The 15892-nt window shown below is 40.5% G+C and overlaps 1 protein-coding gene across 1 annotated transcript; it reads right to left on the bottom strand.

Annotated features, from left to right (window-relative positions):
• Positions 1-1070: 1070 nt before the first annotated feature.
• On the bottom strand, positions 1071-14177 carry LOC131246017 (ankyrin repeat protein SKIP35-like). The gene is made up of 5 exons (XM_058245872.1): positions 14018-14177; positions 13625-13856; positions 12467-13193; positions 10880-11312; positions 1071-1984 (listed from the first exon to the last, which is right to left on the bottom strand). Exons 3-5 carry the CDS (start codon positions 13123-13125, stop codon positions 1187-1189), a joined length of 1890 nt encoding a protein of 629 aa, XP_058101855.1. The 5' UTR covers positions 13126-13193; positions 13625-13856; positions 14018-14177; the 3' UTR covers positions 1071-1186.
• Between the last annotated feature and the right edge of the window lie 1715 nt (positions 14178-15892).

The following is a 15892-nucleotide window of genomic DNA, read 5'->3' as shown; positions in this document are numbered from 1 at the left end:
TTAATACATAGAAGATACATTTATTCCACAATATTCAGATTACATCGCAATTTCCATCAAATCAAACATTATTTTATAAATAATCTCATAAATCTCGTTAGGTAGAGAAATGGTATCCCAACGAGGCCTATTTCACTAACTCAAGAGATTTATATGATTATGAGATTCAATGCGATTTTGCTGGGAGTGCGTACCACAGAATTGAATCAATGGAAATTTTGCTGCCAATCTCATCATCTTCGTAGGACAAAAATTGCCACCAAGTAATCAATGCATCAATCAATCTTAAGCAGATGGACGGTCCCGATCATGCAGATTTGTGCTTGATAGGCACATGATCTAATACTTGGTAAACCAAATGATTAGTGTTGAGTCCACAAAAAGAGAAGAAAAAGATGATATCTACACCCCTCTGATTTTGTTAGAATTGATCACATACAGGCGACAGCACCGTAAATTGTTATTCCAACCTATCTTTCCCATTGACATGCCCACTTGAGCAGGGATCAGGTCCACATCATGAAAATCCCTCATCTCTAAATCAGGGCCCACCCACTCATTAGATCGTCCACACCTGTTGTATGTTGACCAAGGCCACCTATTGTCCACTAATTCCAATGGTATGGCCCACCCGACAAGTCGGCTATGCCTGATTTTTATTTTTTATTTTTAACCAGCTGATCTTCATGATGGGGCCTACCATTTGTGCGGTAAGGAATAAGGATATCATATACAAATGGTACGTTGGTGATAGGAATAACAAAGAGGAATTATAGGGCTATCGGCATCATGCATTCCGCTGTATGAACAGGCTTTTGAGTCCTTGTAAGTGGGGCCCATGGTTTGGTAATCCAGACCATGCCCCAACAAGCTCCTCAATGGGACAAATCCTAACCGTTGTAATTGTGGACAAGAAATAGACTATCGAGAAGAGATGATAAATCCACTGAATAGAAAGAAGAGTCCCCAGATTGGTAGCCAGGATCTCCAGTGGTAACGTGCAACAGATTAACGCTCTGGATTACCAAACCATGGGCCCCACATGTAAGAACTAAATAGCACACCCCATCTATGGATCATCATGACATTTTCATATACTATGAAGAAATTAAATCACTTGGATAATCAGTCACCATTAATCTCTACTAAATATCATATGATTACATAGAAACGAAAAATCAGAGAGTTAAGGTGCACTGACCAAAAAAGGCGGAAGGTGGTGCTCCAATACTGCCAAAAGCTCTCCACCCTGGCTCGCCTCACTGACTGGCCTGTTCCCAAGCCTCGTCACCGCTTCCACTAGCTGCCCTCTAAGCCGCTGAGACAACAGGGGCCCATGTGTCTCCACACACTCCCTGTAGAGTGGCAAGTATGCAGCCGCTACCCGCAGGGGGGCCGGTAGGTCCCTCAGGCAAATGGGTGACCCACCCCGCCTCAAAATCCTCATCACATTGACATAATGTTCCTGCCCACACCTCAACCCATCGGCGAATGCCTCCACGGACCAATGCTCCCGCAAGAAGGTTCTGAGCTCAGGTGCCACCGCCTCATCGTCCGATCCCGCAATGCTGTCAGCGACAGCATACGTGGCAGCTGGGTCCCCCAGGAAGTCAGCGTGGAGAAGGAAGGCAACCCCATCGAGGGACCCGGCGCTCCGTTCCCCAGCGGCTTTGAGGATCTCAATGCTGAGGGCAGCAAGGACGTGCTGGGGAACGTGCGGGAGGAGGTAGGCGGCAACCCCAACCTGGCTACTGGAGGTGGCAGCAGTGAGGGCAAGGCAGAGCTCCATGTCCCGGCAGCCCCTCTCAACGAACCACCGGACAACCTGCATGCATCCCCTCTCGGCTGCTCTCATCAATGGGCCCAAGAAGGCGACTGCATTGCCCTCTTCCACCAAACATTCCATGGTGCCGATCTTGCCGTAGTGGGACGCAAAGCCCAGAGCCAGATCAACATCGACATCCAAGCTGTTGCGCTGAGCAATCTAGATAGGCCATCCAAGAGTGTAAATTCTCCAAATAAAAACCGAGCAAGAAGAGAAGCAAGGATTTATAGTTCAAAAACTCGGCCCTTGGCTTGGAACTTGTATGATTTAAACTTCATCTAGGCAACTGCCAATATCCACTCGCCAACACCAACAATATCAATTTCCAAGTTGGGCCTAATTTTTTGAACATTCACACTATTAATAGTACACATACAAAGACAAGTAAATGGCCTGGATTTGGATGACAAATCTGAGCCTGGGCTTTGGCTGGGTGCATTTATTGTTCCTGAAATCAGGTCACCAAGGTGGGCCCAAGCTCAACATGCCAGCTCCTTCGGTGGATACATAATACAACATCTGCATCTGTTTGATATGGTGTTAAGAACACAGCGGATGATGATTTTGATGCATGGATTATGTTTTTCATTGCCTACAACAACGCGGATTCGAATGAAGTCAGATATACTACATTCAAATCATCCACCTTAAGCACAAACAGATTAATATTTTCTCACAAGACTTGTGACATGTGGGACATCTTACAGCATGCAAGATCGTTTTCATAGTACATCCCCTTCTATCTAACAAATGATATTGTGGTGTCTTCTTTTTTATCAATAATTTATAACGATAACAAGCGAACAAACACACAATGAAAAGAATACCATTGAATAATTTGAGCAAACAGAAATTAGCAAGGATATCATGATACCACCAATTATAAGCAGCTCAAATTTCATTTTTCTAGTCAATCTCTTGAATGCCAATCTCTTCTTTTCCAGATAGAGCATCTCTGCTTCTCTCTCTTTCTTTTCTGCTTTTTTTTTTAATAGACAACTCAACTTTATTGAATTCAAAAAAGATAATTAAAGAAAAAATACATCAAATCAGCAGGAAGGGACCCCATGTACAAATAATTGATAATGACCACTGGAAAATTCGCCAATAAATCAGATTTCTTGTGGGGAATGGCAGGATATAAAATTCCAATCACCATTAGAAATGATTCTATCAGGTTCTGAAAAATCAATGAATCCCCCCAAACCACATAGATCAGAGGACCTCTTCTTGTAAATGCCTCATTAACCCATCCATAACCAATTGAAGAAGATGTTGGCTGAATGCCAAAACCTGATGTAAGCCTACAGTAATCAGACTCATGACCAATTAAAGAAGATGTGGGCTCAATGCCGAACCCTGTTATAAGCCTATAGTAATCGGACTCACTTGTCTCTCCACTAATGGTTCTTCTGTTACAGCTCCCTCGTACATATCCTTAATCATGCCAATATATCCTCTTGAAACTCATTTTCCAACATCCACCATATTATCTCTCTAGGGACCCTATCAAATGCCTTCTCCAAGTCAATAAAGACCATGTGGATATCATTCCTCCTCTCCATGTATTTCTCCATCAGTTTTCTAAGTAATAGGATAGCCTCAATGGTTTTCTAATACATTCATCTCATGCCTTAATCTTTTGCTCAATAGCTCTAATGCAGGGGCATTTTCACACTGGGCTCGAATGAGGTCGCTTGTGGGATGCAGGGGCACACTCGGGGTGGGTGCGGCCCACGGAGGAGGTCTCGTGTTCGAGACTCCTCACTAAGGGTGATTAATGCGCATTTCACACCGGGCTCAAGTGGGGTAGCCCGTGGGATGCGAGGACACACTTGAGGTGGGCGGCCCATGTGATTTGGGGCCCACGAAGGGGGTTCGGGCGAGGTCCTAAAACCCATGAGATGTGGGGTCTGGGCTATGAGATAAAGGGATTAATTCTCCATACTATAACAGTTCGAGCTTTTAGAACAAGTGGTTAATTGTCTTACATCAAATTGGTATCAAAGCGGGAGGTCTCAGGTTCGAGACTCCTCACCGAGGGTGATTAATGCATGGGCATTTTCACACTGGGCTCGAGTGGGGTCGCTGGTGGGATGCAGGGGCACACTCGGGGTGGGTGCGGCCCACGGAGGAGGTCTCGTGTTCGAGACTCCTCACCAGGGGTGATTAATGCGCATTTCACACCGGGCTCAAGTGGGGTGGCCCGTGGGATGCGGGGACACACATGAGGTGGGCGGCCCATGTGATTTGAGGCCCACGAAGGGGGTTCGGCCGAGGTCCTAAAACTCATGAGATGTGGGGTCTGGGCTATGAGATAAAGGGATTAATTCTTCATACTCTAACAGTTCGAGCTTTTAGAGCAAGTGGTTAATTATCCTACATCAAGCTCTCTCCCAAGGTTTCATATAATGAGTCACAAGTTTAATCCCACAATAGTTAAAAATCTATCTTGACACCTCTTATCTGGGATTTCATTCTTTTCCACCCGGGCCTGTTTGGTTTTCCATTTTCCTATGAAATGTGTAGTAAATGAGTCATCATTATCATTTCCAAGTGTTTGTTTAAACAGGAATTATGACTCGTAAATCAAGAGTCAAATACACTTGTAAAGTAGGCAAAGTAAATTGTAATCATTACATTTTCATATTATAAAAATACTATTTTTACAGTGATTTCTGGGTGAAACAAACAATGTAGCAAAATCATCATTGCAGTCAAATGTAAGTGATGTCACCACACAATTACAAGAGCAAATAAACAATTACCCATTTACAGCCATTTACCATTGTAATTGGAAAACAAACAGGCCAGATTCAAGTACAGTAATTTCATTCTCCCTCCCTCCTACCTCCCTCGGCTCTTCATCAGGAAATTGGATCGAAGTGGTGAGAAGGATATGAAGGTTTGCTTGCTCACTTACCAAGAATATGGCCTTACGAAAGAAGAAAAAAAAAGTCTTAATGTGAAAAGGTGGCCTTCATCAAGCTATTCTTATTCATGTGATCATTTCAAATCTTTCACTCCCTTTATGACAATTCTTTTACACCTCAATGATCTAACTAGTCCTTCAGAAAATTCAAGGAATTTCCTCTAGAGTGAGAAGAAAACTGACTGCAAAGGGAGAGCCCTCTTTACACTCTTAGGGTCAGATTTTAAATCTTGGAAATGGGCCTTCTAGCCATGCATCTTCAGAGCTTTGTAGGTGATTGCTTTGTGAGACAGATGCTGACTGTACACTCATGGCACAGATTGTGAAATAATAGAAAATGTGTTATTGGTTGTCATTCACTTCCATATTGGTGAGAATGCACTCAACTTCTTTTCATGTCATATATAGTGCAGTTCAAATTCACAAGTAATTTAAATGTGTGGCTTCCCTAACTCTCTTCTTTTTTCTTCTTCTTCTTTTCCTTCTCTTTCTTTTTCCTTTTTCCTTTTTTTCCTTTTTTCCCTTTTTTTTTCTTTTTCTTTTTCTTTTTCTTTCTTTCTTTTTTTTTTTCTTTTCTTTTTTTTTTTTCTTTTTTTTTTTTTTTTTTGGGATGGATAACACAAATTGGTAAAAGAGAAAAATGAACAGACAAAAAAGGAGATATAATCCCTGACTAATAGCAATAGTTACACTAAAAGGAGAGAATCCCCAACATAAAGCATCAAATGTAACACCATAGAAATGGCTACCGCTCAATGGGTTTTCACACAACCATTGGATCTGTGGTCCTGGAATCGTTCAATGGACCTTTTAAAGATTTGGATGAATGCTATTTGGACCGTTGCTTCTTTGGGGTCCTAGGGGAATCTGGATGGAGAGGAACTTTGATGATAAAGAGGTTCTCAGTGCAGCTTTAATGAGGAGAAAAATGTCTATGATCATTAACTGGGCCATAGCAAGTCCAGATTTCAGTGGCTTTTCTTTTTTCTAACTTCTTGGGGAACTGGAGAGGAATCTAGGGGATCCTGGCTAGTTTGCCACAAGCACTTCTTTAGTGTTTTATTACTTTGCCGTTTCTTTGTTTTGTAGTGGAGTTGACGAGTGTTTTGCTTTGCAGTTCTCTTGCTTTTTGGTGCTAATGAAATCAGCCATCATCATTCAAACCAACAAAAAAAAAAAAAAAAAAAAAATCAAAGATAGAAATGGCAAGAACAATCGCCATATTATTGTTAGCACTAGTAGAGGAAAACAAGACGTTTGGGGGGCATTTTGATTGTAAGTTACTTAAGCTACTTGTGCCTTGAGTAGCTTATCTTGATTTCTACTAATTAAACTGAAATGATTAAGTAACTTTAAATAAAAAAGCTACTTATAATTAATCATAAACCTAACTTATCTCAAATAAGTTACCTACTGCTGTAAGTAGAAAAAGTAACTTATTTGGTGGTATCCAAACGGGCCCTTAACTTCAAATCCATATCTCTAACCTTGTCTCCCAAAAAGGCAACTTGCCAGGGATCAAGCTTTGCCATTATAATCCATTCTTGAATGCATGATGAACCCCACCTAAGAGGGCCTGAACTGGAGCTTGGATAAAAGCTGAAGCCTTATTTGACAGCTTTGCCTTTCCACCTCGAAAATGTCTGATGCCATAATCAACCTGAAAAGAAACTCCTACTACTCTCCTCACAGTGACATTCTCATAAATCAACAAGTAGTGTTTACGATGCTGGTTGCTCTCAACATCGATTTATGAGGACTTCTGGTTGGTTTATTGTCACTCCATCATAACAGAACTCATCCAGAAAGGGGTTGTGAGTAGAGTGCCGCTCAATATACTCTTGGGGAAGCACTTAGACCATGACAAGTGGTAACAGAGCAGACGAGATTTGAAGGCACGAGAACTTGTATTGCACTTGAACTCAAGAATGCTAACAACTTCTAAGGTTGGTTACAAATGAGGATCCCTCATCTTTATGTAGACCTAAGAAAACTTATAGCTAACGGCCAGAAACACTCTTCAACCTTCTACACTACTCTAGCAACAAGAAGCCACCAGAGAACTCTAGAATGTTCCAAAGACCGGTATGGAACTTTAAATCTTCTCTAGAATTATCTACACTGTAAACAGTCTCTTAATGTACAAGGAGAGAAAAAAATGGCTATGTCCATGGGTTGGGCCAAAAAAAAAGATGTCCAATCCTTGATAATCAGGAACAACCACCTTTCTTTTGTGGTAAGGGTCACACTGTAATTACTATCTGGATTAGTGAAAACACCATGTTTGGTACTCTGTTGGTTGGTCTGGTCAGGTTACATTGAGGTGTGTTTGTGATATAGTAAAATGTAGAACCTGTGCCCAAATTTGAATAAAATCAAATCATAAATCTGGGTGCCAGATTGTGAACAAAAAACCCACTTCCACAATACCATGCAATTTGTAGAAGTCTACAAAAAGGAAATAAAGTGCTATTGAATGGGGTACAACAGTTTGTAAGGCATCACATCACTAGAAAAATAGAAGTAGAGCCATCACCACTGGTTTTGGGAGAATCACACCCCTTAATATTCCCATCATGGGTGGAAACAGGAAAGAACAAGAATCTTTAGTTATAAAAGTAATCATATCTAATTCTACAAGCATTGCCTGTAATAGTCATCATCATAATCATCTAAGCCTTATCATGCATCACAGGTCAACTAAGAAGTTGATTCATGGAAGGTAGGATCGTGCAACATTGAATCCTTCAGCAATGAAAATCCAAGAATACCAAACTACAGTGTATTGTTCTCACTCTCTCAGAGATAGATCGTTTCATCATTTGATGTTCTTCCGTGATGAAAATCCAAGCATAGTTAACTATGAAGTATTGTTCTCAATCCCTCAGTGATAGATCATTTCATCACTCAATGTTCTACACAGCTCCTACCAGTATGACAGGGTACGAATCCCATGTTTCAACAATTGCTACCCCTTGGTGTTTGCTTCTTTCCTACACTCTGTCAAAGATGACCAGAGACTATTATTGGATCATTGAATCTATGAATCAGCTTTCATGGCATTTAACTCTTTGTTGTAGAGATTTTCCTAAAATCCTTGGCCAAGCAATTTCACTGAATGACAATCCCATCCATAGAGAATCTAACTAGATGGGTGACCAGCTGTCCATTGTACCGGACATCAGAATCTTCATTCATGGACTACTAATTATCTCTTCCAATTGAAGCACAATTCTCAATGCCTATCTCCTTTTTTTTCTTTTTCTTTTTTACTTTTTCCTGTTTTTTTTCTTTTTTTTTCTTGTTTTCTTTTGAGGGATATGCATCCCTCCTTGTCTTCTACTTTCTAGTTTTCAATCCATGTCTATCCTTTTCCATGAAAAGAAGTTGCTACAATCATCTAGAAAAAAAATATATATATATTTGAAAGAAAGAAAGAAAAACCACCAGAATAAGGGGCAAGAATAAGTGCAGCTGTAAATTCAATGGTAATGGTAGGCCTACGCCTTGCCACAACATGCAAGAACACTTAGAAAACCCATCTAAAGCAAAGGCTACGTCTTGCCACAACATGCAAGAACACTTAGAAAACCCATCTAAAGCAAAGGCATTCCATCATTCCACTTTAAGAATAAATCAATCCATTGATTTTTGTACACTATGATTGACAATCAACCATTTCCCACTTGATGCTGATTATTTTCGCCAAAAGATCACCATATATTGCTCCAATTTTTTAATGGGAAAAAAGAAAAAAAGGATGTTACTGATCATTTCATACTCTCAAACTTGATCCCATTGACCGAACATATTCCTTTTAATGGTAATGGTAGGCCTACGTCTTGCCACAACATGCAAGAACACTTAGAAAACCCATCTAAAGCAAAGGCACTCCATCATCCCACTTTAAGAATAAATCAATCCATTGATTTTTGTACGCTATGATTGACGATCGACCATTTCCCACTTGATGCTGATAATTTTCGCCAAAAGATCACCATATATTGCTCCAATTTTTTTTTTGGGAAAAAAAAAAACGATGTTACTGATCATTTCATACTCTCAAACTTGATCCCATTGACCGAACAGATTCCTTTTAAGCAAAAATACGAATATACCTTCAACTGAATTTTGACCTCTTTGAGATCAAAGAGCCCAATCATCCATCTTGAGGAAAAGATGAACCATTGACATTCTAACTTTAAAATTACAGAGAATCGATCAAACTAATTTGGAGTAGAACATTTGACTGACAAAAAATAATCAATTTAGACCTTAGGTAGCATTAGAGTACACAGTTCTGTGTACATGCAGAGCACCACAATTGTGTTAGTGTACACATTCTTGTGTACACCTATTCACCATACCTATGTACATCTTCAACTGAATTTTGACCTCTTTGAGATCAAAGAGCCCAATCATCCATCTTGATGGAAAATATAAACCATTGACATTCTAACTTTAAAATTACAGAGAATCGATCAAACTAATTTGGAGTAGACCATTTGACTGACAAAAAATAATCAATTTGGACCTTAGGTAGCATTAGAGTACACAGATCTCTGTGTACATGCAGAGCACACAATTGTGTTAGTGTACACATTCTTGTGTACATCTATTCACCATACCTATGTAAACCTTGGCTTCAACTGAATTTTGACCTCTTTGAGATCAAAGAGCCCAATCATCCATCTTGATGGAAAAGATAAACCGTTGACATTCTAACTTTAAAATTACAGAGAATCGATCAAACTAATTTGGAGTATACCATTTGACTGACAAAAAATAATCAATTTAGACCTTAGGTAGCATTAGAGTACACAGATCTCTGTGTACATGCAGAGCACACAATTGTGTTAGTGTACACATTCTTGTGTACATCTATTCACCATACCTATGTATACCTTCGCTTCAACTGAATTTTGACCTCTTCGAGATCAAAGAGCACAATCATCCATCTTGATGGAAAAGATAAACCATTGACATTCTAACTTTAAAATTACAGAGAATCGATCAAACTAATTTGGAGTAGACCATTTGACTGACAAAAAATAATCAATTTAGACATTAGGTTGCATTAGAGTACACAGATCTCTGTGTACATGCAGAGCACCACAATTGTGTCACGTGGTATTAGAGAACCTCTCGTCCATTCTTTCCTTTCTCTTATTTCACATGGTAGAGTACACAGCTCTGTGTACATGCAGAGCATCATAATTGTGTTAGTTTGTGCAGTCTTTGTGCACCTGAAATTCACCATACCTATGCATATCCTGTAGGATTTTATTTGATCTTATTCAAGCTTATCTTTGTAACCAATTATTAAATATAAATAAAGAGTCATCAAAGAAAGGGGGAGATCAAGCTTCTCAAATCCCTTTTTTGACTCCACGTGTTCACTTTCTTCTATTCTTCCCTTGTATTTCACATTTCATTTCTTCCATTCTTCCCTTGTATTTCACATTTCACAGGTAGCAATACCGCAATTGCTAGAAATCATCAAACCAGGGATAAATAACTGACTGACCCAGCAAACTACTTGTGCTGGTGGAAATGAAAAAGTAACTGAGGAAGGGAAATCAATTTCCTCATATATGAGGGTTTCCTTCATTTGCAAAAGACGAGGACTGAGGAAATCGATTTCCTTTTCCTCAGATTTCTTCAGTAAAGGGCCATTTCCTTTTCCTCTCTCAGACCTAAAGTAAATGAAACATTTTCCTTTTCCACAACCTCATATATGAGGTTTTCCTTTCCTCAACAAGTTTTTTTTTTCCACCAATCTAAACAGCACGATGACACGAATACAACAAGACTGGCATGAAGTATTAGAAGTGAGAAAGAAAATGACTTGATGTTTGCAGAAACAGCTTTCAGTTGAATGAACCAAGCTACTAAAAAATCACAATGATTGCAGAGAGCTCACACACATATGCGCGCAAATAAAGTTGAAGCATGAAACTTGAACAAAAATCAGTGAACTTTGATATGTAGCTTGAAAGCTATTGAAATCTTCAAAAAAGAATACAGAGCAGTGCAATGCCTGTCAAGCAAATACCTGCATGTGACTACAAAGTGAACTGTTAAACACGAATTCTAGCATATGGACCGATTGCTAGTCATACCTGCAATAAGATGCGTACAAGCTCTGTGCTCCCAAAACGCGATGCTTCAAGAAAGCATTGATTGACATTGTCTGCACCCCACTCAACCAACAACCCCAGCAAACCTTGAATTGCAGTCGCTGAAATTCCAGAAGCCCAACCAGGATCGAACGAGCTAGAGAAAAGAGTCAGAGGGAAGCAAGCTGCATCGAAGGCCTCGGTGAAGTCCTTTCCCGTAAGCTGGTTGCCAGCAAGATCTAGAAATGTCTTGAATGCAGATAGCTGGAGTTGGATCTCAACGGAAGAGCTGTGGCTTACTTTGTCCTTCTTTCCCTGGCTACGAGAGTGGAACCCAATGCATTTCAAAGCCCACTCTGTGAATTTCTGGACCTTGGCACCAGCTTCTGCCTTCAGAACCTCGTCACCATTGCATTCCTTGAGACGCTCATGCAATCTGATAAAGAAGCAACAGTAAAACAGTTCAGTTCATCCATCAGCCTGTAAAAAATAAATTCAATTGTAGAACAAAAGATTTCGTTGTAGAGAGAGAGAGAGTATTGATGGTATTAGCATTTCGAACCCATTGAATGAAATCTTTTATGACTTTCTGCAAGCTTGGCACGAAATTTATGACAGAGACAGTAGCCATATAATATTTGTCATGAGGAATTATCAGGTCCTGATGCATCAGGACATGCACCTGTTCTAGTGGGTCCCATAGTTTGGTGATCCAACTGTTGATCTGATAGGGCCGGCACTGAATGGGGATTGACCCTTTTTTTTATAATAGAGAGAACCCCTAAAACTTCCACATAAGATCCTATCCATCAAATATTTGGCCTTTTTCTAGACAGTTAGCTCTTCTTCATTTTTCTTTTTTCTTTTTTTTTGTTCTCATAACTGTCTGTTTGTAATCCACTGATCCAAGTTCTAGGATCTTCTAGTATTGAAAATTTATGGGCCATACTCTATCTATGAAGCAGGAAATTTTAAAGGATGGCTATAAGACCAGCCATGCTCAATGGGCCATAACGTTAGACAGATAAGGAACAACACAGTCATAAGATGAACGGAGCTTAAATGAGGATGTTGAGATGGATGAGTGGCAATACCAGCAAGGATAGAATTAGAAATGAATGCATTTGAGGGAACTCAACATTAGCACCAATAAGCAATAAGATAAGGAAAAGTAGATGGTTTGGCCATGTGCAACAACAGAGACCAAGAATTGCATCAATCAGAATGAGTGAGTTCATTCAAATTGAAGGCTATAAAAGGCAAGGGTAAGGCCCAGAAGCATGTGGGGGGAGGTAGTAAGAAAGGACTTGTGGTTTAATAGAGGATATGGTCCTCAACATGGTGGAATGGCATAACAAGATTTGTGGAGCTGATCCCAATTAGTTGGGATAAGGTTTAGAAAATGATGATGACCCTAGCTATGGTGCAATCTACCAGATGAACACTCTAGGCCACCAAACTATGAGGCCCCATTATATGGATTCGCACATCATGACACTTATTCACATTACGGAAAAGCATGAAAGGCTGATTAAAAATGGTTGATAATGAGATATTCTGATGGTACCAGATCAGGATAATAGGTTATACCTTTGAGCCATGACAGTGACTGTATCTGCCAAACTCATGGTCCGGCTTTGACAGGCAGAGACACATGAAGCAAGGAATGAAGTCCTCAAGGCCGCCCTTGTGAAGTCATAAGCACCGTTGGAGATGATTTTCTCTATCATCCCGGTTATTCCATGTAGCTCTTGCTGTGTGCTCAAGAACCAGATTGAATCCAAAGAGATGCAGAGTGCATCGTTGAGTGTTAGGGGATCTGCCAGCAGAATCAAACTCTCTGCAAGTTCCCAATCATGAGAACTCACTGCACCCTGAAACATGCGGCCCAACTCGATCCTATCCTGTCTGCTGAGCTTTCTTTCAGGACCGTTTTTATCTTTTTTATGGAGCTCGAGTTCTGCCACAGCTGTCCTCGATTTGAGCTTCTTTGTGCTGCAACTGGAACCACTAGATATTCTCAGGTCTTTGCCTAGAAGAGGTGCCTCCCTAGAGAAGACCACATTACTTCCCTCACCTTTCTCCAATGAGAAGGCTTCCCCATTGTCTTTTGAACTTCCCATCCCAATTTCATCAGTTTCCATCTCCGAACATAACATATCTTCTGAAGGGTTCTCATTTACAAAGGGTGGCCCACCACATTCCCTGACCGACTTGTCATCCATTCTCTGCCACTGATGGCCAGCCATTTGCCGTAAAACCCTACCTCCAAACCAGTGCAGTTTCTTGATTTCTCCAAATAATATACGGATTTCCTCTGTATAAAATGTACAATCTAGCAATCACGAAAACAGCCAGATGCAATCCCTATTGTGATTATCAATTCCACTAACCAAACTGCTTGATGCGGAAAAAACTCAAATGCCAGATACCCCTATTTAGGCCAACAAATTATCCCAGGCAAGTGACAAGACTCGCCAAAAACCAGATTAAAATAAACCCCAACAACAGATCATTCAACGATCTAAACCCAAATTCAAATTTTAAAAAGAAATTGTGATTTGGACTGATTTTGATCCCCTTCTTAACGTAGAAAAAAACCCAAATGCCAGATTCACTTAATTCAGCTGAAACAAGGGCAGGCATGCAAGAAGAACAGCCAAAAACCAGATTAACAAAAACCCCTCCAAGAGTTTATTGTGATTATCAAAACCCAATTCCAATATTCCAGAAAGACACTATTCTTACCGATTCCAACCGTTTTCCCCTCTTCTATCACATTCGACTGCGTCTCCCCATCAAACCAAAGAACCCATCAGAGAACTGCAACCTCTCCCTCTCAAAGCCTTTCCAAAACAACAGATTCCAACAAACTTAATTCTCCCCTCAGACAGAAGAATCAAAAGCAGCCGATTTCAGAGAAAATTGCTACTGGAAAGACCCAGAAAATCAAAACCGTCTGATCAAAATTCAACAGAAACTGCCATGATAACCAGAGATCCCACCACACAAACACAAGAAACCCATTTCAAATTCATCGCTATAGAGTGGAAAAATAATAAACATGAAAGAAACAACAGAGCAGAAATAACAAACTGGAAAAAAAAAAAAAACCTGCATTAGAAAGAGAGAGAAACCCACCTGATTCGAATGGGGAAAGAAGAAGGGTTGATGATTGCCAGAATCCTTGAGAGATGAAATGGGTTTTTCCTTTCCTTTTCCTTTTTTTCTCTTTCCTGCTTGAGAGAGAGAGAGAGAGAGAGAGGTTATGGGCTCTCTTCTTCTCATGGAAATGAGGGTGACCACACCCCAACACACACCACCACAGCCTTTGCCCTGGCTGGGTCCCACTCCTCCTCGAGGATTGTGGTGTGCTTTCATCGCCCTTTTATTCAACGGTAGTAACTCGTCTACTGCACACGTGTCATATATGCACTTCAATCCCTACGGTCCCAAGTCACTGCCTCTCATGTAGATGCGGCATGGCCTAAAAGAAATTATGTTGTTCTACAATCGCAACCATCCAATCGTCGCGATCGAATGTATGGTTGAAAAAGAAGCTGGTGGCCACGGATTAGATTCGATGGCCAAAACCCAGATGATTAAGATCGTCTGATCTGTGCAATTTTTGGGCTATGATACGCTCCAAGCGGTGCGAATTTTAGATGGTTTGATTCAAAGGCTGCAAATGGAATTGATCCAAATTCATTCAGGGGCAATTGGACGGTTAAGATCATCTGATCATTGTACCTTTTGAGTATAATCGGATCGTTAGAAGTTGTGAGTCATGCTCCTTCCATTTTAGATGGTTTGGATTAATGTAAGCATGCCACGTGTATGGATGAGTTTCCACTGCAGAGCGAATGGTGGTGACCACACAGTGTGGTCTAAATCACCGCAATGATTAGATTACGATCCCTTGTATCGTACGCGGATCAGGTGGTCTTGCCCATACCACTCTTAGCGTTGGAGGGGTGATGTATTGGGCGCTGTGGGTCCCACTGTAATGTACATGTTATATATCCACGCCGTCCATCTGTTTTTCCAGCTCATTTTAGATATGAAACGAAAACTGAGGCAGATCCAAAGTCAGGTGGACCACACCACAGGAAACATTGGCCATTGAACGTCCAATATTAAAAACTATTTAGGAGCCACAGAAGTTTTGTGTCAAGCTGATATTTGTATTTTCCCTTCATCCAGGTCTGTGTGACCTTATCACCAGGTTGGATTGCAAATAAACATTAAGGTGAGCCTTAGGAACGTTTCAACGGTAGGTGTCACTATTCCCACTGTTTTCTATGGTGTGGTCCAAATGAACTTTAGATCTATCTAATTTTATATTTATGCCTTAAAATGATCTGTAAAAACGGATGAACGGTATGGATTTAAACTAATTATATCATGATGGCCCCACAGCGGCGGACACATCACCACACACCACCTAATCAGCGCCATGTTAGTTTAGTACCATTTTATAGAATGACGGTAACGCGTCAACCTCTCAAGTAGCATGTACAACTATGTTTGTGGGTCCCATTGTGGATGATGCAGGTCTGTATAACCACTCTCATCAAGCAATCCTAACCATTTAATTAATATCTATCAGAGATTTGCAGTCCTAATTTTCCTACACCTATACCATGTGTATGGTCTCAGATCCGCCGTTGTTTTAATTTTTATATTAACGGTATAAAACTAACTTCTGCCTGTATGCCTAATCAGGCCATTCAAACTGTCGCTCTGATGGAGCATGTCTCTGAAATTACCCTCCCCAAGCAATCCTAGCCATCAAATTAATGATGTCAAATCAATCTTCTCCCTCCACGGTTCGGTCAGCCATCTCTGTGGTCCATGTGTATGGTTGGAAAGTCGTGGGCATTTAAATTTTAAATAGCACAAAACTAACATTATAGCCTAAGACCCACTGTTTTATGGCCAGGATCTAACCAAGTGAAACAACCTCCTCACCCCCTCTTGATGCATGCATGCTACAACCCTGAGTCAAGCCTCCAT

Source organism: Magnolia sinica, chromosome 5 (genome assembly GCF_029962835.1).
Source record: "Magnolia sinica isolate HGM2019 chromosome 5, MsV1, whole genome shotgun sequence".
Lineage (NCBI taxonomy): Eukaryota > Viridiplantae > Streptophyta > Magnoliopsida > Magnoliales > Magnoliaceae > Magnolia > Magnolia sinica.
Note: the sequence above shows the minus strand (reverse complement) of the source record. Positions and strands in the feature narration are given on the sequence as shown.